General features: G+C 37.7%; 1 protein-coding gene across 4 annotated transcripts in view; it reads right to left on the reverse strand.

Moving 5' to 3' along the window:
- Naa35 (N-alpha-acetyltransferase 35, NatC auxiliary subunit) overlaps window positions 1–26,380 on the reverse strand; it is a 116,178-nt gene that overhangs the window by 66,140 nt on the left and 23,658 nt on the right. For all 4 annotated transcript variants that reach the window (XM_046425901.1, XM_046425903.2, XM_046425904.1 and 1 more), the window contains exon 6: window positions 25,643–25,810. In XM_046425901.1, the coding sequence (XP_046281857.1) occupies window positions 25,643–25,810 (168 nt within the window). The remainder of the gene's footprint in view (window positions 1–25,642; window positions 25,811–26,380) is intronic.

Below are 26,380 nucleotides of genomic sequence, written 5' to 3' on the forward strand. Positions count from 1 at the left end.
GGCAATGTGCCTACCACGCCGGCAGGCCACTGGGCCTGCTCTGCCGGTCAGTAGCAGGTCCACCTACCTTGCAGGCGCGGGCGGCGGCTCTGTCCCTCTGCGGGCCGCTAGGCTTGTTTTGTCGGTGGTCGCAGTTCTGCCTACTTTGCAGGCGCAGGCAGCGGCACTGCCCCTCTGCAGGCCTCTGGGGCTGTTCTGCCAGTGGGTCGCAGGTCCGCCTACCTTGCAGGCGCGGGGGGCGGGGCGGCTCTACCCTTCCTCAGGCCACTGGGCCTGTTCCGTCTGTCGGTTGCAGGACTGGCCTGTTCTGATGGTGGTCACAGTTCCGTCTACCTTGCAGGCGCGGGGCGAGGGGGCGGCTCTGCCTCTCAGCAGGCCGCTGCTCCTCTTCTGCCGGTGGGTCACAGGCCCGCCTACCTTGCAGGAGTGATTGGAAGCTCTGTCCCGCCGCAGGCCACTGGGCCTTTTCTGTCGGTGGTCACAGTTCCGCCTACCTGGCAGGCGCGGGGTGTGGGGGGCGGCTCTGCCCCTCAGCAGGCCGCTGGGCCTGCTCTGTGGGTGGTCACAGTTCTGTCTACCTTGCCGGCACAGGGGGAGGGGGCGGCTCTGCCTCTCAGCAGGCCGCTGCTCCTCTTCTGCCGGTGGGTCGCAGGCCCGCCTACCTTGCAGGAGTGATTGGAAGCTCTGTCCCGCCGCGGGCCACTGGGCCTTTTCTGTTGGTGGTCACAGTTCCGCCTACCTGGCAGGCGCGGGGGTGGGGGGCGGCTCTGCCCTGGCATTATTTTTAACATGTAAAGTTTTTCTAATTTTAAAAAAGGCCAACACTGTATAGAGAAAACAAACAAAATGCCTTTACAAAGTTTTACCTATGAAATGTCAGTTTGCCAAGATTTAAGGAAAACTCTCTTTCAGGGAGAATATCATAGGTTCCACGCAAAAAATACAAGAATTTACTCCAAAGACATTGGAAGACTGAAAGGAGGGAAGTCACGTAAAGAGATTCCTACCATTAAAAGATCATCCTGGAAGTGACGTAAGGACAAAAATCAGAGTGTATCAGGGAGCCAGACCTATTGATAGTCCAAGCAGGAGTAGGTGGTAATTTGGATTGGGACTACATGGTAGGTTAAGAAGACACAGAAATCAGAACACATCTAAATGTTAAAGTGTTAAAAACATCATCAATCAAACATCATCCTCAGATTTTCAATCTGAACAACTGACAAAAGATGGCATCACTTCCTGAGAGGGGGCCAGACTTTTTAATGGCAGAAATGGCATATAAATTGGGTTATATTAAGTATGCAATTTCTTTAATCATCCAAGTGAAGATTTCAAGAAGGCACTTGCTTGAGTCTGGAAGTTGAGTAAGGAATCAGGACTACATATATACTTTAGACCTTCTATATATATTAGAGCCTCCTAAATACTTGGTCAGGAAATCAACATAGAAAGCATTTAAAAAAGAGGCAAGGTACGGAAATCAATAAATGTTATTCACCACATCAATAGACTTAAACATAAGAACCATATGATCACCTCTATAGACACAGAAAAAGCATTTGACAAAGTACAGCATCCCTTTATGTTCAAAACACTAGAAAAACTAGGGATAACAGGGACTTACCTCAACATTGTAAAAGCTATCTGTGATAAGCCTCAGGCTAGCATCATTCTAAATGGAGAAAAATTGAAGGCATTCCCTCTAAAATCTGGAACAAGACAGGGATGCCCTCTCTCACCACTTCTATTCAACATAGTTCTTGAAACACTGGCCAGAGCAATTAGACAGACGAAAGAAATTAAAGGCATAAAGATAGGAAAAGAAGAACTTAAATTAGCACTATTTGCGGATGACATGATTCTATACCTAGCAGACCCAAAAGGTTCTACCAAGAAACTTCTAGAGCTAGTAAATGAATTCGGCAAAGTGGCAAGATATAAAATCAACACGCATAAATCAAAGACCTTCCTGTATATCAGTGACAAATCCTCTGAAATGGAAATGAGAACAACCACCCCATTCACAATATCCTCAAAAAAAATAAAATACTTGGGAATCAATCTAACAAAAGAGGTGAAAGAACTATACAACGAAAACTACAAAATCCTAAAGAGAGAAACAGAAGAAGACCTTAGAAGATGGAAAGATATACCTTGTTCATGGATAGGCAGAACTAAAATCATTAAAATGGCCATATTACCAAAAGTACTCTATAGGTTTAATGCAATGCCAATCAAAATCCCAACTGCATTCCTCGCAGAAATAGAAAAAGCAATCATGAATTTCATCTGGAAAAATAAGACCCAGAATAGCAAAATCAATTCTAAGCAGGAAGAGTGAAACTGGCAGTATAGCGATACCAGATTTTAAACTATACTACAGAGCAATAGTAACAAAAACAGCATGGTACTGGTACCAAAACAGGCAGGTAGACCAACGGTACAGAATAGAGGACACAGAGACTAATCCACAAAGTTACAACTATCTTATATTTGATAAAGGGGCTAAAAGCATGCAATGGAGGAAGGATAGCATCTTCAACAAATGGTGCTGGGAGAACTGGAAACCCATATGCAACAAAATGAAATTGAATCCCTTTCTCTCACCTTGCACAAAAGTTAACTCAAAATGGATCAAGGAGCTAGGAATCAAACCAGAAACTCTACGTCTAATAGAAGAAAAAATTGGCCCTAATCTCCATCTCGTGGGGTCGGGTTCCAAATTCCTTAATAGGACACCTATAGCACAAGAGTTAAAATCAAGAATCAACAAATGGGACGTATTCAAACTAAAAAATTTTTTCTCAGCAACAGAAACACTAAGAGAAGTAAATAGGGAGACTACATCCTGGGAATAAATATTTACCCCTCACACTTCAGATAGAGTTCTAATCTCCAGAGTATACAAAGAACTCAACAAATTAAACAACAAGAAAACAAATAATCCAATCAACAAAAGGGCCAAGGATCTGAACAGACACTTCTCAGAGAAGGATATACAATCAATCAACAAATACATGAAAAAATGCTCACCATCTCTAGAAATCAGAGAATTGAAAATTAAAACCACTCTAAGATATCATCTCACTCCAGTAAGAATGGCAGCCATTATGAAGTCAAACAATAACAAGTGCTGGCGAGGATGTGGGGAAAAGAGTACACTTGTACATTACTGGTGGGACTGCAAATTGGTGCAGCTAATTTGGAAAGCAGTATGGAGATTCCTTGGAAAGCTGGGAATGGAACCACCATTTGACCCAGCTATTCCCCTTCTCGGACTATACCCAAAAGACCTTAAAAAAGCATACTACAGGGACACAGCTACATCGATGTTCATTGCAGCACAATTCACAATAGCTAGACTGTGGAACCAACCCAGATGCCCTTTAATAGATGAATCGATAAAAAAAAAATGTGGCATTTACACACAATGGAATATTACTCAGCACTAAAAAATACCAAAATCCTGGCATTTGCAGGGAAATGGATGGCATTAGAGCAGATTATGCTAAGTTAAGCTAGCCAATCCCTAAAAAACAAATGCCGAATGTCTTCTTTGATATAAGGGAGCAAAACAAAGCAGGGAGGAAGAGCATGAGAAGATTACCATTAAATAGGGACGAGAGGTGGGAGGGAATGGGAGAGAGAAGGGGAACTACACAGAAGATGGAAGGAGACCCTCACTGTTATGCAAAATTACATATAAGATGGTGTGAGGGGGAAGAAAAAAAAAGAGAGAGAAATGTGTCACAGTAGATTGGGTAGAGAGAGGGGAGGGGAGGGAGGGATAAGAAGGGTAGCAGAATACAACAGACACTAGTATGGCTGTATGTACAAACATGGCTGTATAACCAATGTGATCCTGCAATCTGTACACGTGGAAAAATAAGAATTCATACCCCATTTGAATCAAATGTATGATAAGTCAAGATCATTGTAATGTTTTGAGCAACTAATAAAAAAATTAAATCAGAAAAAAAAAAAAAGAGGAAATCCTACACCCTGGATTAACTGGGCAAATCAGTGACATGGAAAAAAATCCAAGACTGTAGTAAAAGATGAAAAGAAAACAATATTTCAAAGAGTGGTCAACTGGTCTAATGATGCTCACAGGTTAGAGAGGGAGGGGTGGGAACACTGGACTTAATGAGTTGGATCTTTATCCATCCAATTACTTTGGAGTGGTGGTATAGAATGACCATTCAGAGTGGGTAAGAAGAAATTGAAAGAGAAACTAAAATAAGCAAATATTAAAAGCTCATTCAAGGAGTTTTTTTATTGTTGTTTTTTGTAGAGAGCAGCAGAGAAATGGGATTGTGTCTACCAGGAGGCATCGGATGGAGAGAACCAGGATGTGTGGGTATGTGTTTACAAATGATATTTAAGCATGCTTATATGCCAATCAGAATAAGCTAGTCATGGAGAAGACACTAGTAATATAATACAAAGAAGGCTTTACTTACTGCAGTGGGTAAGTAGAGGTGAAATCTAGAACATAAGTATAGGGGCTGAGCTTAGATTATTTTAGGAATACTTTCATTTTAATAGGGGAAGCCAAAGAGCATGGATAAACAGACAAGTTACCACCTGAGACAGTGAGAAAATAGGTACATCTAATAATATCTGATTGCAGACAAAGTTCAATACGGTAGGAATCAAGCTGAGGATGAAGAGGTCTAAGGGGGAAAAAGTCAGTATTGGAGATTAGAGAAACATATTCACTACAGAATCGTAGGATTGCATGGTCTCCCATCTGAGATTTGCAGTCTTAAAATTAAAGTGAGAACAGACACACAGATGTGGGTTTTCTCTAGCAGCTTCAGCTTGAGTACAAGCAGGGAGTAGGCAGATATTTGGGGTTTTGCCAGATACGTGACACAAATGGAAAGGACAGGAGAAATAAAGATATCTGAGTGATTTCAGCAATGACCATGGAAATGAGGACGTAAAGAGAATAACAGTAAAAAAGTGACAACACACATGAATTGGAGGTCTTAGTGGAAATGAAGACTGGTGGTAATCAGGGTAGTATACTAGAAATTAACATGGGGGAGTTGGGGTAAGCAGAATAATAATAATAATAATAATAATAATAATAATAATAATAATAATAATGGCAATGAAATCTTGATCATTTATTCACTCATTCTAAACCATTTTCTGAGCAACATATAGAGACTGGTATGGGCTAGATACCACAGATACAATGGTAAAAAACAATCACTGCCTTTGTAAAGCCTATTATCCAGAGAGAAGTAAGACATCTTAATGTGTAAAGCCGACATTCCTTACCAGATTTTCCAGAACCTTTACAATATATTACAACTATCAGGCACATTTAGGTCTCTATAAAAATATTACATTTTAAACAATGCAGCTCAACAAGGATACTTCAAGCAACATTAACAATAATAACTATATTAACAGAACACCCAACACCACCAGTATGGAAAGACAATTTAATTCCAACAAAACAATAATTTTTTTGAGGGGGAATAACAAACAATTGAATCCAGGTCCTCACACATGTTCATCACTGAGCTACATCCCCAGTTTAAAAAAAATCTTGATTGTAGTAATAATATATTCTAAATAGCGAATTTTTAAAATCTCTAAACCTTAACAATCAAGATTGTTGATTTATTATTCATTTCAGGTTGGGGATATAGGTCAGTGTTAGAGCATGCATACCAGTATTTCAGATTAGACTTGAAAATATGTAAATGTCCATTAGTAAGTGGCTCATAATTTATTTTATTCATAATGGGATACTAGTATTAATAGCAAACGTTATTAAGTGCTGATCATATGCCAGACACTGTTTGAATATTCTATTGTATTAACTTCATTATCCTCACAATAATGCTCTGAAGTGGGTACTATTACAAACTATTTCTTACAGATGAGGAAACTAATACATAGAAAGGTTAACTTCCCCAAAATCACAAACTTAGCAAATAACAGAATCAGAGTACACAAGTGGTCTTACTTCCCAGAGGCTATACTTTCACTTTAATTTGGAAAAAAAAAAAAAAAATTCAGATTACAAAGTTTGGAAAACACTTTTTTTACCACATTAATTTAGAATTCCCTGTATTTTTTTCCCTGAAACCTCTGAAACTACATTACATACTATAATGTTCCTACTGTGATGTGATTTCCTAAAAACAAACTCATTCTCTTACATAACCACAACACAATTCTAAAGTCAGGAATCCATGTTTCTTTAATCTTTAACCTCTTATTTTTCATGCATAATATTTTGAAATAGAATGAGCCAAAGTTATTTTGTAGTAATACCTCAATATGAGCTTGCCTGGTGTTTTTCAAGATAAAATTCAAATTATGTCATATTTGACATAAATACCATAGTATTTCTGAATCCTTCCTCCCCATTCTTACCCCCTTGATACTGGGGACTGAACCCAGGGGAACATTACCACTAAGTTATATGCCAGCTCTTTTTATTTTAAGTCAGGGTCTCACTAAATTGTTGAGGGTGGACTTAAATTTACAATCCTCCTGCCTCAGCCTACTGAATAGCCAGGATTACAGACATGTGCAACCAAACCTGGCTTCAGTTAGATCCTTAAAGTGCTAGAGAAGCAGGCTCAGGGTGACAGTGTATTGCATGATTATTCTGGCCACCTGGCTAAGGTGGTATCTACAAATTTTCTCCACCATAACTTAGTATTCTTCCTTTGTAACTAATATCTTATATCTAATATCAGAAGGTATTCTCAGAAAAGTTTCGTGTCCTGTGTCTCACTATACTTTTGTCCAGTTTTAGCATTCTTTGATAAAATAATTATTTTAAATTTAAAATATTTAAATTATTTAAAATATTTAAAATATTTTAAATTATTTTTAAAAATGTACTATTTACATGATGTTCTGCAGTCAATAAGAAAAATGCTGTAGATATACCCGAAAGTGTTGACTCATTTATTTTCTCTTGTCCAGGGACAAAAAAGCAAATTGCAAAGAGTTTATATAATTCTATATTAAATAAAATGCTGTGTATACATGTTACCGAAAATATTTGGAAAGACAACAGACCAAATGAATAACAGTATTTACTCCTTACCAAAAGAAATGAAACATTTACAGTGTTATTTTTATTTATTTATTTACCTATTTATTTATTTATTTATTTATTTATTTTTAGAGAGAGAGAGAGAATTTTTTTTTTTCATTTTTAGTTTTCGGCAGACACAACATCTTTATTTGTATGTGGTGCTGAGAATCGAACCTAGGCTGCACACATGCCAGGTGAGCAGGCTACCTCTTGAGCCACATCCCCAGCCCTTACAGTGTTATTATTTATTTACTTTTGCATGAGTTACAAACACACTCAGATGCAAGCAAGAAAAAAAAAATGCCATCTACAGGGATTTAACTGATACAGACTTTCATTATGCCAAGTAACAAGTATATTAAAAGTACAGTAATCTTTCAGCTCCACCATTCCAAACTCTTGGATTTCACGTGTCACTTTATATTGACAAAACAGAGCAATACCTCTAGATATCATGTCCATGTTTTAAAAAAATGGCACAGAAAGGGCTAAACAAAAGGGGATGTTATTAATGATTATACAAGGACATAAGGTGCCAAGTAGGACTGTTCCATGAGAATCAGGATATGTGGATTTCAGTTCTAACAGAAGAGAAGAGAGTTCTAAGGAAGAGCAGAGAATAAAACTGAAGTGTGTCTCTGGTGAGTCATAAGAGTTTAAATATAAGTAGGACTTTGGTCTAAAAGGATAAGAGGAAGAGAAAAGGCATAAGAGCCAGAAGGAACATTATCTACATCATAAGATATTAAAAAATAAAACATTCAAGACTACAACATGCCAGGGGAAGAAGATGAGCAACCAGGTTGTGGCCATATAATCAGTAGAGTTAATATAAAACAACTGTTGAACTTATAGCTAAATGTGATATTCCTATTATCTCTTGAAATCATACTAAAATGACAGCAAAGGAATTAAAAATTTAAACCTCAAGGACAAAGAGTTGAAAGACAACAGACAAGACACATAAAGAAATTTTTGGAAAATGAAAAGTAAATGGATAAAGAAAACTGACTTAAAAGCAAAAAAAATAGATGTCAGAGAAAAGAAAGGATGAAGAAAACATTCAGGAATCAGGGATACTGGAATTTGCAATGTGGATCTCTAAGTAGAAGCTGGATAAACAAGCAAGAAGCTTACTCCCTCCCTTTCTCACCCTGCACAGCAGAGAGATATTACACTTTTTTTCCCAGCTTCTGCCACAATGTTTGGCAAATTCTGTTAAATGAAGAAACAGACAATATAGCTCAGCAGTGGAGAATCTTTTTCTTAAAGGGCCAGATTATATTAATCCTTTGCTGGTCCACTAGCAAAATTAAGGATATTACACAGGTACTTACATAACCAATTAACTCTAACCATTTAAAAATACAAAAACCATTCTTAGTTCAAGAGCCACAGAAAACATAGGCAGTAGGCTAGGTTAGCCTGCAGGTTGCAGTTTGTTAACTTTTGGTTCATAGAACTTCCTATGGTTTTAGAAGTGGGGTTTGGGAGAAAGATAAGAGATAAGTATGACTTCAAGGTTTTAGATCTATACAATAAGAATGGATGCATTCCATTTGCTAAAATCGAGAGCTACAGAAAGAAGTTGTTGGAAGCAAGGGGAAAATTAGCACCAGCTCAGTTTGGAAATGTTGAATTTGAAACAGACTTGCAAGTGGAGATGTAAGATTAGGCAGTAGCACATATAAGTACAAGGTTCAAGGAACAGGTCTAGGTCACAGATACAAATTTGGGCTTCACTAGGAGACAGATATGGAACTGCATGACATCACCAAGAGAGTGTGTATAGATAGAAAAGAGGTGTAAAACTGGGCCTGAGCCACACCAACATTTAGAGCTAAGCTGTCCAATATGACAGCCCCTGAGCTACTTTGAGCACTTGAAATGTAGCCAGTTCAAACTGAGATGCACTGTTAAGTATAAAGCACATACCAAATACTTAGTTCAAAAGAATGCAAAACATTAATATTATGGTAAGTAGTAAATACTGTTATTCATTAATATTTTAATTCAATTTTTCTGAAAATATTAAACATTTACTAATGCCATATTTGAATACATAATCATGGCAGATTTTGTCATAATTTTTTTTTGTAAAAAAAGCAGGGCACAATCATTATGTGAATCTTTCATTTTTTAATTGTGCCAGTTTTACTTTAAAATCATCTATTATTAACCTGCCCTTGGTGCAAGATTAGGATGCCTAGAATACTTGTGAATATACGCTAATGCAGTGGCAATGACTGTGTGTTTTAAATTAAAACAGTTTATACACATACATACATACACACATACACACACACACACACTTAAATAAGCAATTAAAATTAATTTACCTGTGGCTACTAGAATCTTAAATTATGTACATGGCTTATATTATATCCTGATTGTATAATGCTGATTTAGATAAATGAGATGACAAGAGCCACCAGTGACGTAAGAAACCAGTCAAGGCAGGCATCACAAAAACTAAGCCAAGAATTTGTCTTGAGGATGGAATGACAACTATGACAAAATGTGCTGATGTTCAAGCTTAAAACCAAACCTTAACCAGTTTAGCAACACTGAGGTTTATGATGATCACGAGGATACAATTTTGATGAAACAAAGGTTCAAAGCCTGACTGGGGCAGAGACAACAGAGAAAAAGATGAGAGAACAAGAGACAGTGGGTTTGGACACCTCTTTTAAAAAACTGGTTGAAAAGAAAACTGGGGTATGGAGAGAAGATGAAGAACAATGTTATGCCAAGAAATGACAGTTTTAAGACTGAGAATCATAAATCACGTTTAGGTACTGATGTGAATGATCCAGTAGAGGAGCAAATTCATTATGAGGAGAAAACTGCTAAAGCAATACCTTTGAATATACGACAGGGTACGGAATCAATGTACAAACAGAAGTGTTTGCACTTACTATAGTACAGAAGGTCGATCTACATAACAAAAGAACAGCAGATTACGAGGCCCATATGCAGGTAGGTATGCTGCTAATTATGCAGTAAAACAGAGAAGTAGGTCATGTACCTAAAGTAAGGACAGAAGAAGTGCTAAAATTCTGAGGCAAAGAGGAGTAAAAGAACTAGGGAAATATAACAATTGCTAGGTAGCACTCAGGGCCCACAGGAAGTTGGTGGTCATGGTTCGGTATGTTGGTGCACACCTACAATCCCAGCAACTCAGGAGGCTGAGGCAGGAGTATTTAACTTAGAGGCCAGCCTCTACAACTTAGAAAGACCCTGTCTCAAAAAAGGGTTGGAGATAATAGCTCAAGGGAATAGTGGGGGGGAAAAAATGAAGTTAGTGGTCATAAACAGAAAAATAGGACTACTAGTGTGAATGTGTTTTTCTCCAGTCACAGTAACATGTACAGTTTAAGGGAAGAGCATAAAAAGGTTGGATGTAACTAGGACTGAGGTAAGGCAAGAGAGAAAGGAAACTGAAAGTATATGCAAGGGACTGATTATAATGAAGGAAGTGGCATTGAAATTTGAAAAGGACAAGAGGTTAACTGCAGTGAAAAGTTGGTAAAACAAATGTAAGTTGAAGTCCAGGTAAAGATATAAGTATTATAGGAGTCAGAAGACAAGAAATCTAAAGGAGATAGTCCCAGGAAGTGATACTTAACACTGAGATCATCATGTCATTAAAAAGGGAAATCCTAAGAGAAACCATGGTCACATAAAAAAATTAGGATGGTATCATATTACTGTAATTACAAGGCAGTGGTGGAATGCCATCTAAATTCTGAAGAAAATTATTTTCCAATCTAGAAATCTACTATAATCAAACAAATGTGAGTGTGGGGGAAAATATTTCTTATACATATATGGCCTCAAAAAATTTCACTCTCTCCCTCTAAGGAACCAGAGAAATTCCAATAAGCAAAGTAATAAACTAAGAATGCTAGTCATGGTGGTGCACACCTGTAATCCCAGTGACTGTTATGGGCCAAGTTATTCGGGCAATGACTCCACTTTACTCAGAGATTCCATGTCATGTAAGAAAGGCTTCTCCTACGAGAAAACTCTGCCTCTGCCATCCTGATCCTGCTTAGCACACCCTGCTTATAAACACAAACGTTTTTTTTCTTCTCATACAACGTAAAATTGTTCATTTTGGTTCCCATTTTTCTTGGAGAATGTACCCTGTCAGAGAATGACTGTCCATACATTCTCTGTCTAGTAACCACTCTTTAACTTGTACTCAACTAGGATCATTTTGACCCACTTCCCCTTCTGCTTATGATTTTAGATGTTGTTTATGGTTTTGAGTCATAACAACAGGAACTTATGATTAATGTAGTTTTTTATACTATTAAAGGTGTACTCTAATCCTTGGAGGGGGTAGAAGGGTGTAGACTTGCAACCTGCCCCTTGGTCCTCCAGCTGGTGATTCTGGACCACCAGCTGGTGAATAAAGATGGTTCCATCTCCTGCTTTAAGATTAACTCTAGGGCTGGGATGTGGCTCAAGCAGTAGCGCGCTCTCCTGGCATGCGTGCGGCCCGGGTTCGGTCATCAGCACCACATACAAACAAAAATGTTGTGTCCGCTGAAAACTAAAAAATAAATATTAAAAAATTCTCTCTCTCTCTCTCTCTTTAAAAAAAGAAAAAAGATTGACTCTATGACTTATTGCAATCTTGCCATAACATGACTAAAGAGGCTCAAACAGGAGAATCTCAAGTTCAAGACCAGCCTTGGCAACCTAGCAAGACCCTGTCTCAAAATAAAGTAAAAAGAGCTGTGGATATAGCTCAGTAGTAGAGTACCCAGATTCAATCCCCAATACCACAATAAACAAATAAAACTAAAAACAATGAGCTCACAAGATCCAGGTAACAACAGATCTAACAAAAAAGAGTAAGAAATAGAATTCCCAGGAGAACAAAAGAAAAGACAGAATGATGGCTATATAGTGGGCCTAGGAAAGCAACTGACTTTAAGAGGGGCATTTCTATATAGTTTAGAATGGAAGATGGCCACTGCGCACGGGGGTTGCTGAAGTGCTGAGCGTGGTACTCAGAGCAGCGGCTTTAATCGAGATTTCGCACAGCGTGCAAGAGCTCCTTTCACCGTTAATCTGTAGCGGACCACGTTGCCAAGCAGCAGGAAGAACAGAGATCGAAAAAGAGACGCTTGGCTCCCGGACGCTTTGCCGCCCAGAGCCGCGGGCGCTTTGCTCCCATCTGCTTCCTCTTTCGCTTCGCTGCGGGCAGAAAAGGTGAATGTGTAATCAGCAGTGGATTGTAAGTACCCTAGGCAAAGAAAGCTCAGTGCGCCCCGCCTTTTTTTTTTTTTTTTTGAATATTTTTTATACAGGGAGAGTTTGTGGATTGGGATCGTTGGCTGGGCTGCAGTTTCTGTGCCGAAAATCCACTCCGCGGGAGCCGCCATTTGCTTTCTGCCGGCTGTCTTGAAGGCTATGGCTACATTGTCCGGCAGCCGCACCTAGAGGTTGGAGCTGGGCTGCGTGCCGAGCCCTGTCCTCCAAAGGCTGGACCACAGCCTTGAGTGCCTGGGTCGCCTGTTCGCCGCTGCACCCTTGGGCAGAGCCTGCTCTGGGGTCGTTCTGCATGCCCCTGCGAGGGGACCCGTGCTTCAGAGGAGGGAGCTGGAGAGCCGCAGCGGCAGCCGCTTGGGTCCCGGGGGCTGGGCACCGGTCGGTGGCGCAGCTACGGTCGCGGATGAGCACGGCGCCCCTGAGCGTGGCCCCGGGGAAGAGGCGACGGCGGCAGGGTTTAATTTCTAGAAATCTGGACTGGAAACAGAAGCAGCAGTTTGTATAATCCCAGAACTTGCTTATGCCAGGAAGCTGAAAGGGCAACATGAATATCATTCAGGAGATCTAACAGGGCAGTGGGCGGGGAGAGATCAAGTCTCTGACCTCTTCAACTGCGCGGGCATAGGGAGCTGTAAACTGTATAAATGCTGTTTGCTCAGGATCACTAGGCAATGCTGAGCTGACGTGGATCTGGGGTGTACAGTCTGGGCCCCTCAGAACACACACACTGAGCCCGGATCGGCTGCATTCAAGCTCCGGTTCTCCTGCTTCTCATGACTCAGCACTAACAATCCCGCTGAAATAACTGGTTGGCCCTTATGAACTTTCAGAGGTAAAAACCAACCGAGCCTTCATAGGCAGTGGCCACAGGATTGAAACGGGGATTGGGAGAGACAGTCAGGACCCACCCGTTGCATTGGTCACCCGGCAAAGGGAACGAACGGTCACCATTTACATGTGATACCACCTTGGCAGAGAACTGACGTGACGGGCGGAGGAGATAACTGCATTGAAACCAGCGCAACAGGGCTCCCAGGAGCAGCAGACATGGCGTGTAGCCAGTACTGTGGTGAGTGTCACAGGTGAGCGCGGCCTGGCTTGAGGAAACACAAGAGAAGGCCCTAGGCACTCAGGATTGGAGACCCGCCCAGTCTGTGAGGAAGAGCTGCTACACAGTGATTGGTTCCCACTTAGTGAGAGGAGAAGCTTGACCCAGTGGGCACAGCTCCACCTACTGGAAGAGAAGTTAATCGAACTCTATGACTGCACTTATTATTATTATTATTATCATTTTTTTTCTTTTTTTTCTTTCATTTTCAGTTTTTTTGTTCTTTAACTTTTTTTAATGTTTCTAATTTTTTTCAAATTTTTTAATTTTTATTATTATTTTTTTAATTTTTTCATTATTTTTATTATCATTATTATTTTTGTAAAAAAAATTTTTTTCTTTTCTTTCTCTCTTTATTTTCTAACTTTTTTGTGTGTGTTTTGTTTTTGTTTCTTTTGTCTTTTCAATTTTCTTATTCCCCCTTCCTTGAATTCTACCTGCCTACTCTCATTCTCTTTAGTGACTTCTTCCCTTCCCTTCCCTTCTAATATCTTTCCTCCCAAGCATCAAATAAATTTATAAGAGTAAACAGTAACTCAACAGTCAAACAGAACAAGAAGTAACATGAGCAGCATAAAAAAGCAAGGAAGAAAAGGGGTACAAACAATGAAGGACAGCCTAAATATTCAGGAGGACCTAGAGTCAGCAGAAAAATGGTCATATAAAGAACTCAAGGAATACCTTAGACAGATGGAATGGAACCTTAAAGAGGATACGAGACAGCAAATCCAAACAGTGAAAGAATACTTTGAAAATGAATTACATAAACAGATAAAAGAAGAAGTTAAGCATCTTTACCAGGAGATAGAGATTATAAAAAAAAATCAAACAATAATTCTAGAAATGAAGGAAACGATAAACCAAATTAAAACCTCAATTGAGAGTATCACTAACAGAGTGGAGCAAGTAGAAGCCAGAACGTCAGATAATGAAGACAAAATATATCATCTTGAAAAGAGCCTAGCCAACTCAGAAAGGCTGGTTAAAAATCACGAGAGAAACATCCAAGAGATATGGGATAACATAAAAAAACCAAACCTATGAGTCATCGGGATAGAAGAAGGTAGAGAGATTCAAACCAAGGGAATGAGTAGCCTGCTGAATGAAATAATTACAGAAAACTTTCCAAAAATAAAAAAGGAAACGGATATACAAATTTTAGATGCATACAGGACACCGAGCACACAAAATCACAGTAGACCAACGCCAAGACACATTGTTATGAAGATATCTAATATACAGAACAAAGAGAAAATATTAAAAGCTACAAGAGAAAGGAGGCAGATTACATTCAGGGGTAAACCAATAAGGTTAACAACGGATTTTTCATCACAGACGCTGAAAGCGAGAAGATCCTGGAACAACGTATTTCAAACACTGAAAGACAATGGATGCCAACCAAGAATTCTGTATCCAGCAAAATTAAGCTTCAGGTACGACAACGAAATAAAAATCTTTCATGATAAACAAAAGCTAAAAGAATTTGCAGCCAGAAAACCAGCATTGCAAAGCATCTTGAGCAAAACACTACATGAGGAAGAAATGAAAAACAATAACCAAAACCATCAGTGGGAAGTGCCTCTATAAAAACAGAGGGCGGGGGGAAAGCTAACCATGGAGAAACAAACTAAATTAAATAAAAAAAAAAAAGAAGATAAATAATCAAACATGGCTGGAAGTACAAACCATATATCAATAGTAACTCTAAACGTTAATGGCTTAAACTCTCCAATAAAGTGACATAGGCTGGTAACATGGATTAAAAAAACAAATCCAACAATATGCTGCCTCCAGGAGACACATCTGATTGCAAAAGACATACACAGGCTGAAGGTGAAAGGTTGGGAAAAAATATACCATGCACACGGTCCTCGTAAGCAAGCAGGGGTGGCCATCCTTATATCGAATAAAATCGACTTCAAGACTAAGTTAATCAAAAGGGATAAGGAAGGACATTATATCCTGTTAAAAGGAACCATTCACCAACAAGACATAACAATTATCAATATTTATGCACCAAATAATGGTGCTGCGACGTTCATAAAACAAATTCTCCTCAAGTTCAAGAATCAAATAGACCACAACACAATAATTATGGGTGACTGCAACACACCTCTCTCACCATTGGACAGATCCTCCAAACAAAAGTTGAATAAAGAAACTATAGAACTCTATATCACAATCAACAACCTAGACTTAACTGACATATATAGAATATATCAACCATCATCAAGTGGATATACTTTTTTCTCAGCAGCACATGGATGCTTCTCAAAAATAGACCATATATTATGCCATAGGGCAACCCTCAGTAAATATACAGGGGTGGAGATAATCCCATGCATTTTATCTGATCATAATGGAATGAAACTGGAAATCAATGATAAAAGAAGGAAGGAAAAATCCTACATCACATGGAAAATGAACAATATGTTACTGAATGATCAATGGGTTAGAGAAGACATAAAGGAGGAAATCAAAAAATTCTTAGAGATAAATGAAAATACAGAGACAACATATCGGAATCTATGGGACACAATGAAAGCAGTTTTAAGAGGGAAATTCATCGCCTGGAGGTCATTCCTCAAAAAAAGGAAAAACCAACAAATAAATGAGCTCACACTTCATCTCAAAGCCCTAGAAAAGGAAGAGCAAAACAACAGCAAATGTAGCAGAAGGCAAAAAATAATTAAAATCAGAGCGGAAATCAACGAAATTGAAACAAAGGAAACTATTGAAAAAATTAACAAAACTAAAAGTTGGTTCTTTGAAAAAATAAATAAGATCGACAGACGCTTAGCCATGCTAACGAAGAGAAGAAGAGAGAGAACTCAAATTACTAACATACAGGATGAAAAAGGCAATATCACAACAGACGCTACAGAAATACAGAAGACAATTAGAAATTATTTTGAAAACCTATATTCCAATAAAATAGAAGATAGTGAAGACACTGATAAATTCCTTAAGTCATATGATTTGCCCAGACTGAGTCAGGAGGATACTCACAACTTAAACAGACCAATATCAATAGATGAAATAGAAGAAGCAATCAAAAGACTTCCAACCAAGAAAAGCCCAGGACCGGATGGATATACAGGGGAGTTTTACAAAACCTTTAAGGAAGAATTAATACCAATACTTTTCAAGCTATTTCAGGAAATAGAAAAAGAGGGAGCTCTGCCAAAGTCATTCTATGACGCCAACATCACCCTGATTCCGAAACCAGACAAAAAGACACCTCAAAGAAAGAAAACTACAGACCAATATCTCTGATGAACCTAGATGCAAAAATCCTCAATAAAATTCTGGCAAATCGTATACAAAGGCACATCAAAAAAATTGTGCACCATGATCAAGTAGGATTCATCCCTGGGATGCAAGGATGGTTCAATATACGGAAATCAATAAATGTTATTCACCACATCAATAAACTTAAAGATAAGAACCATATGATCATCTCAATAGACGCAGAAAAAGCATTCGACAAAGTACAGCATCCCTTTATGTTCAAAACATTAGAAAAACTAGGAATAACAGGAACTTACCTCGACATAGTAAAAGCTATCTATGCTAAGCCTCAGGCTAGCATCATTCTCAATAGAGAAAAATTGAAGGCATTCCCCCTAAAATCTGGAACAAGACAGGGATGCCCTCTCTCACCACTTCTGTTCAACATAGTTCTCGAAACACTGGCCAGAGCAATTAGACAGGCGAAAGAAATTAAAGGCATAAAAATAGGAAAGGAAGAACTTAAATTATCACTATTTGCAGGTGACATGATTCTATACCTAGAAGACCCAAAAGGGTCTACAAAAAAACTATTAGAGCTAATAAATGTATTCAGCAAAGTGGCAGGATATAAAATCAACACACATAAATCAAAGGCATTTCTGTATATCAGCGACAAAACTTCTGAAACGGAAATGAGGAAAAACACTCCATTCACAATATCCTCAAAAAAAATAAAATACTTGGGAATCAACCTAACAAAAGAGGTGAAGGATTTATACAATGAAAACTACAAAACCCTAAAAAGAGAAGTAGAAGAAGATCTTAGAAGATGGAAAAATATACCCTGTTCATGGATAGGCAGAACTAACATCATCAAAATGGCGATATTACCAAAAGTTCTCTATAGGTTTAATGCAATGCCATTCAAAATCCCAATAGCATTTCTTGTAGAAATAGATAAAGCAATTATGAAATTCATATGGAAAAATAAAAGACCCAGAATAGCAAAAGCAATTCTAAGCAGGAAGTGTGAATCAGGTGGTATAGCGATACCGGATTTAAAACTATATTACAGAGCAATAGTAACAAAAACAGCATGGTACTGGTACCAAAACAGGCAGGTGGACCAATGGTACAGAATAGAGGACACAGAGACTAATCCACAAAGCTACAACTATCTTATATTTGATAAAGGAGCTAAAAGCATGCAATGGAGGAAGGATAGCATCTTCAACAAATGGTGTTGGGAAAACTGGAAATCCATATGCAACAAAATGAAATTGAATCCCCTCCTCTCGCCATGCACAAAAGTTAACTCAAATTGGATCAAGGAGCTAGATATCAAATCAGAGACTCCACGTCTGATAGAAGAAAATGTTGGCTCCGATCTACATATTGTGGGGTCGGGCTCCAAATTCCTTAATAGGACACCCATAGCACAAAAGTTAATAACAAGAATCAACAAATGGGACTTACTTAAACTGAAAAGTTTTTTCTCAGCAAGAGAAACAATAAGAGAGGTAAATAGGGAGCCTACATCATGGGAACAAATTTTTACTCCTCACACTTCAGATAGAGCCTTAATATCCAGAGTATACAAAGAACTCAAAAAATTAAACAATAAGAAAACAAATAACCCAATCAACAAATGGGCCAAAGACCTGAACAGACACTTCTCAGAGGAGGACATACAATCAATCAACAAGTACATGAAAAAATGCTCACCATCACTAGCAGTCAGAGAAATGCAAATCAAAACCACCCTAAGATACCATCTCACTCCAGTAAGATTGGCAGCCATTATGAAGTCAAACAACAACAAGTGCTGGAGAGGATGTGGGGGAAAGGGTACTCTTGTACATTGCTGGTGGGACTGCAAACTGGTGCGGCCAATTTGGAAAGCAGTATGGAGATTCCTGGGAAAGCTGGGAATGGAACCACCATTTGACCCAGCTATTGCCCTTCTCGGACTATTCCCTGAAGACCTTAAAAGAGCGTACTACAGGGATACTGCCACATCGATGTTCATAGCAGCACAATTCACAATCGCTAGACTGTGGAACCAACCCAGATGCCCTTCAATAGATGAATGGATAAAAAAAAGTGGCATTTATACACAATGGAGTATTATACAGCACTAAAAAATGACAAAATCATGGAATTTGCAGGGAAATGGATGGCACTAGAGCAGATTATGCTTAGTGAAGCTAGCCAATCCCTAAAAAACAAATACCAAATGTCTTCTTTGATATAATGAGAGCAACTAAGAACAAAGCAGGGAGGAAGAGCAGGAAGAAAAGATTAACATTAAACAGATACATGAGGTGGGAGGGAAAGGGAGAGAAAAGGGAAATTGCATGGTAATGGAGGGAGATCCTCATTGTTATACAAAATTACATATAAGAGGTTGTGAGGGGAATGGGAAAATAAACAAGGAGAGAAATGAATTACAGTAGATGGGGTAGAGAGAGAAGATGGGAGGGGAGGGGAGGGGAGGGGAGGGGAGATAGTAGAGGATAGGAAAGGTAGCAGAATACAACAGTTACTAATAGGGCATTATGTAAAAATGTAGATGTGTAACTGACGTGATTCTGCAATCTGTATTTGGGGTAAAATTTGGGAGTTCAAAACCCACTTGAATCAAATGTATGAAATATGATATGTCAAGAGCTTTGTAATGTTTTGAACAACCAATAAAAAAAATGTAAAAAAAAAAAAAGAGGGGCATTTCTTATGTATGCAATATGTATACAACTGTTAGTTTACCTGATATATTTTACAATAAGAGGGCCAAAATTAGATAAAAGTACATTAAAAAAAAAAAAAACACACAAAAAAGAGACACCATGATCTCCAAAAAAAAGTTTGTAGAAAAAAAGGAAGTGTAAGTATGGACTACTTTGACCAGTCCACCATCAATAATCATAATACCTTTAGCACTAAATTATAATTTACCCAAAAGTTGAATTAATATTTGGGGCAAAGGAATTATCTATAAATGCTAAATCCTGATATAGCATACCTTAAATTATGAAACCCTCAAACCCAATAAGAATATAAACTTATTCAGAAACATGGAAATGAATATTTTTCTTTATAAATCTTATGAGCTATTTCACTTTTTAAATACATAGAATTTTTTTTTTTTTTTAATTAAAACACATACCACTAGGGTGTAGTGGCACACACCTGTAATCTCTTGGGGTTCAGGCTGGAGGATCTCAAGTTCAAGGCCAGCCTCCCAGTAAGGTGGGGAACCCTTGGCAACTAGCAAGACCCTATCTTAAAATAAAAAGACTTGGGATGTACTTCAGTGGTAAGCCCCCCTGGTTTCCATGCCTGATACCAATAAACAAACACACACACATACATACACACGCAAAAATTTTTAAATAACCAAACTATGGTATAGCTTGTTTTTTGGAAGATAATTGGTGGGCAGGTAGAGAATGGATCTGAAAGAAAAGACTGGATCAGAGAGAAGAGTTCAGAAATTTTCACAGAATCTAAAACCTGAAGCCAATTATAAGGGAAAATGAAAGCAAAGAAAAAAACAGGATAAAGATATTTTCCAGTCAAAACAGAGGAATCTGTATTTAAGGGGTAAAGAGAAAATAAGTTAATCTAAGATAACTGTACCAATTTCATTTTGCAAAACACAGAACACAAGAAGATAAGTGGTTTCATAGGGGAACTGTGGTTCCCATTTTGCACATGTGACTTAAGATACTAAGAAAAATGTTTAGGAGACATATCCCAGAACAAGATATAGCAGCAACAAGGAACTTCAGAAGCATACATTTCAAGCAAATGAATAATTTGCTCACTATTCATTAAATCATTCCTAAATAATAAAATGATTCAAGAATGATTAAATAAGATCAATTAAGTAAATTATTTTATCAGATGTCATAAGGACTTTTGCCAGGCAATCACCTTTTTTCCTAATTATAAAATTAAGAAAAAAAATCTGAAAATATGAAAGTTTAGCAAAACAGGAAAAATAAAATTTTTCCAGCCCAGGGACTAATCTTTGGTTATATTTCTTTCCAGTTTTATTTTACAAAGTTGGTCACACTGAATGTTGTTTTTTAAATCTTTTAATGTCAAACTAAAAGTTATATATTCTACATGTATAATAAACTATATGTAATAAGTTATCCATAACTTATTTCAACCACAACCCTAACAGTAGCACTTTGGTTGATTTTAATTATTTACTACTAAAAACTCTTACTAATATATTTTAGGCACAAAGTGTCCATACATCTAATTCTTTCTTTCAGCCTGAGTGGGGTTTGCTTTTGTTGTTGTTGTTGTTTTTTTTTTTTGGTATTGGGAACTGAAGGTAAAGGGGCACTTTCACCGGAAAGCTATATCCCCGGACCTTTTTATTTATTTATTTTTTATATCTTGAAGGAGATCTCACTAAATTGCTGAAGCTGGCCTAGAATTTGGCAATTCTCTTGCCTCAGACACATGAGTTGCTGAGATTACTGGCATGTGCCACCACACCTGGCTCAGGCTGAGTTCGAAAGGTGAAGTAGCTAGTTCAAGGGTCATTAACACATTCACGACTCTTGGTAAACATACTGTTAAGCTCCTTTCCAAAACAGCTGTATTAATGCATCCCCGCATCCTTTCCAACATTAATGTTCTCATATAAAAAATTTTACAGATGAAAAGTGAACTACCAATTATTTTAATTTGCATTTCCTGAATTATGCTAAGGTTAAATTTTCTCCCATGTTTATGTCCTTCATCCATCATACATACAGAATACCAATTACAATTTCTTCTAGTATTAAAACATTTATTTTAAAAAAGTAAAAAATAAAAACTTTACTACTAAAACTCTTACTGATATATTTAGTACAAATAGGAATATACCCCAACCCTCAGTACCCATTATCTCTTGTGTATGAAGATTGAACTATCTCCTTGTTTTTGTTTTTTTTTTTTTTAAAAAAAGTAGCAAGGTAGATATGCTTTTCTACACCTGATTTTTCTTTTTTTGGAGATCTTATCTGTACATACAAATCTACTTCCTCTAAGAGGCAGCATTTACTCAATGATATGCAGTTAGGTTTTTTTTGTTTTGTTTTGTTTGCAGTGCTGGGTATCAAACCAGAGGCCTTGCATGTGGTAAGTAAGCACTCTACTACTATTATAGCATCTTTTATTTGAGTCCTTTATTGATAGAGGTAGTTTTCAGATTTTAGTTATTATAAGCAACACTATAATTAATACCCTTGTACAGATATTTTCAGGATAAAGTGCTAGAAGTAAAACTGCTGAGTAAAATATGTGCATTTTAACTTATAATATTGCCATATTGCTCTTTTAAAGTTATAACATTTTTTTTAAAGAGAGAGAGAGGAGAGAGAGAATTTTTTTTTAATATTTATTTTTCAGTGGACACAACTCTTTATTTTATTTTTATGTGGTGCTGAGGATCGAACCCAGTGCCATGCGCATGCCAGGCGAGCGCGTTACCTCTTGAGCCACATCCCCAGCCCAAAAAAGTTATATCATTTTACACATTCAAAAAGTACACGTCTTGCTTACAATGAAAACTGTCAACTGATATATATGAATGGAATACCAGAGTTAGAAAAATCCTCATTTTTCAACCATCACAGTTAAGATCAGTTCAGAAAAGTATCACAAACAAATGCTTTATCTAGGGGGAGAGACTTTAATGAGCAAGATATTTTTATGATCTTACAGTGTTTCCCAACAGATTGCTCCAAGAGAAGGGGAAAAAACAGTAATCATATAGTAATGGACAACACCCTGACTGATCAAAAGGACTACCACCAGTAACGGAATATTGGACACTCTATGCCTCCACATAGAGTGGAGAAATATAGGACATAACTTTTGTTCCAACCACAATTACATAATCTAAATCTAGTCATGAGGAAAGAGCACACAAATCCCATCCAAAGTGCATTCTATTAAAAAGAGGGAAAACAGCCGGGCATGTTGGCGCACACCTGTAATTCCAGCAGCTCAGGAGGCTAAGGCAGGTGGATTGAGAGTTCAAAGCTAGCCTCAACAATTTAGCCAGGTCCTAAGCAACTTAGCAAAACCATGTCTCTGAATAAAATACAAAAAAAAGAGCTGGGGATGTGGGTCAGTGGTTCGGTACCCCTGGGTTCAATCCCTACACCACCACCCCCTAAAAAAGAGAGAAAGCAGAGGAAGGCTGTGTCCCTCAAAAATATCCACACCATTAGACACAAAGAAAAGCTGAGGATCTGTAGATACTAAAGGGTACTAAACAGATATGCATTAAATGCAGGATATAATTCCAGACTCAATTTTATACCGTAGGGCAAATTACTAAGAAAAACTGATTAGTTGGCAGACACAGAATATGAATACTATAAATATTTCTCTCTTTCTCGCTGTTTCATGGTACTGAGATTGAACCCTAGGGCCTTATACATACATGCTAGGCAAGAACTGTTGAGCTGCATTCCCACCCTTTTTTCATTTTTTGTTTTTATACAGGTTCTCACTAAATAGCCCAAAGTGGCCTCAAATCTGCAATCCTGCCTCAGCCTCCAAGTAGCTGGGATTATAGGTATGCACCACAGCACTCAGTAGTATTATTACAGATTTTTGGAGGCTGATGCACAATGAGATGTTTGGGGGAAAGAGGTAGGAACTATGTGCAATTTACTCTCCAACAGTTCAGGAGGGGGAAAGCACACAAATAAAATATATATATAAGATATGTAAGAGAAAAAGTGAAAAAAATCAAAGGGACAACATATTTATTAGCGGCTATATAAGGAATATATAGTGTTTTTCAGGTCATTACTTAAACTACTATTAATTTGAAATTATTTACAAATAATGTTCTTTAGGATTAAAAAGGAGGGAAAATGACTGACCCTATCATTCATACACACGACCCCCCCGCCCAGCATGTGAGTGCCTGTTTTCCCATCCTCATTAACCTATGTATTATAGAAAATTTCTAATATTGGTCAGTGATGTGTAAAAAATGGTATCTCAGTTGTTGTTTTTTTAAAGAGAGAGAGAGAATTTGTTTTAATATTTATTTTTTAGTTTTCGGTGGACACAACATCTTTATTTTTTATTTTTTATGTGGTGCTGAGGATCAAACCCAGTGCCCCACGCATGCCAGGCAAGCAGACGACCACTTGAGCCACATCCCCAACCCAGGTACCTCAGTTTAACTTGCACTTGTTAGGCAAGATTAAACATTTTATGCTAAAGGACATTTCATTTTCTGCCACTATCTCTTCCTGATTTAAAATTTTTTTGTGCGCGTGTGTACTGGGGATTGAACTCAGGGGCACTCAACCACTGAGCCACATCCTCAGCCCTTTTTTGTATTTTAGAGACAGGGGTTTTGCTGAGTTTCTTAAGGCCTCGATAATTTGCTGAGGCTGGTTTTGAACGAGCAATCCTTCTGCCTCAGCCTCTCAAGCCACTGGGATTATAGGCGTCTGCCATTGCACCTGGCTTAAAAATGTTTTTTATAGTTAAAATACTTCATCTTTCTGAAATTTACCTTGATGTAAAATGAAGATAAAGATTTTCAAGAGTGCTAACCCACTATTCCAGGAATATTTATTCAATCAATATTCTGACCCACTGATTGATGTCCTTTCAGGTATCCCTTGAGAATACAAATATATATTTTTAAATTTGTATTTCTCTTCTTATGTATTAACTCAATCTGATCTTTTTTTAAATTCCAACTAAATGGATAAGACCTTCCATAATGACACTCACATCAGTACAAGTATTTAGCTAAACAACCAATGATGGTTCAAAAACTGTGTTCCAAACAACTCACAACCCATACATTCAAATGTAGACAACCACACTGGATATATATTTAACTATTCCCACATATGTAATATAAATTTGGGTAAGTTTTACACATTCTGTACTGAATCACTGCTGGAGCCTAAGGTACTCATTTTGGATCAGTAACAGCATTAAAAAGGAACTTAATTTCAACAAATAAAAGCATTAAACAAAAATAAATATCAATAATTTCAAATGGGATCACATTTTCCCTTACAATTATCAGTATGTGAAGCCTTGTTTTTTATAAGGAGAAAAAAAATTGCCTAAAATTCACAATACTTCCTTCAGTGAGTACTCAGAACAAACTTGAAGAAAATGTCTATAATCTAAAATATTCTTCATACTCTTATTTTTCTTAGCTGCTTCTTATCAAAAGACTGAGAGAGTACAGCCAGCCTTTTTGTGTTGTAAAAGTCTTGAGAGTAAGGGCTATCTCTTCTACTTTCTGTGTGAATATCCACAGTATGAAGAATACCACTTAAGCTGGGCATGGTGGCACACACCTGTAATTCCTGTGGTTTGGGATTACAAAATGCTGAGACAGGAAGATCACAAACTAGAGGCCAGCCTCAGAAACTTAGATCAGCCCTGAGCAACTTAGTGACACCCTATCTCAAAATAAAAAATAAAAAAGGTCTGGGGATGTGGCTCAGGGGTTAAATGCCCCCAGTTTGTTCAATCCACGGTACCAACAAAAACAAACAAACAAACAAAACCAGGAATGCTATTTTATATACAACAGATGCTCGATGAATGGTATTGATAGAGGAAATATAATAAGATAAAAGCCCTTTAAAAAAAAAATCTGTATTACATTAGCCAAAGTTCCTAAGACAGCATTTGGCTGTTGCTCAAGCTGGTCTTGAACTCTCTGGGCTCAAGCAATCCTCCCATTTTTAGCCTCATGAGTAGCTGTGACTACAGGCATTAAACCACCACACCCAGCAATAGCAATGTTTTTAAATACCATTCATAACCATATAGGTGGGCAAAAATATTCATCATAAAATAATTTAAATATACAGAGAATTAAATGATCTAAGTGCTTTAAGAATTTTAATGATACAAATTCTTACCTCTTCAAAAACAGCTGCTTTATTTACTTTTTCCCTTGCAATGTCACAGATTTTCAAGATTCCCAGAGCAAAAGCTTTCATGGCAGGATCTTCTATAAAGTCTGGATTATGAATATAAAGGCACGTAAATACTGTCTGTGCCAAGGAATGGCCTTCTAACCATGTTATCTATAAAGAAATAAAAGAATATACATTTTTAAGGTGATACAGAGTCTGCAAAGTTTAAATTGATCCAACAAAGGCCAGAGTGCAACCTTGAGCTTAATCACAAGATTTAAAAGACAATTAAGACAAGGTCAGAAAAGAACTAGAATTCACTTTCACTGACTAAAGTTTTTCAAGAATAATGTACAGGTTGAATGTCCCTTATCCAAAATCCTTAGGACCAGAAATGTTTCAGATTTCAGAGTATTTTGGATATAGAAAATATGCACAAAATTTATCTGCTAAGTGTCCCTAATCTGATACCTAAAAACTTTTTATTTTTTTTTTTGGTACCAGGCACTGAACCTAGGGGGCACTTAACAACTGATCCATATCCCCATCCCTTTTTAATAACTCATTTAGAGACAAGGTCTTGCTGAGTTGCTCAGGGCATTGCTAAGTTGCTGAGGCTGTCTTTGAACTCACAATCCACCGGCCTCAGCTTCCCAAGCCAGTAGGATTACAGGGATGTACCACTGTAACTGGCTGCAATCTGAAACTTTTGAGCATTGTGTCACTGCTCAAAATCTTTCA

The sequence above is a fragment of the Marmota monax genome, unplaced genomic scaffold, assembly GCF_021218885.2.
Source record: "Marmota monax isolate L192 unplaced genomic scaffold, Marmota_monax_Labrador192_F-V1.1 WCK01_AAM20220418_F8-fsc00265, whole genome shotgun sequence".
Lineage (NCBI taxonomy): Eukaryota > Metazoa > Chordata > Mammalia > Rodentia > Sciuridae > Marmota > Marmota monax.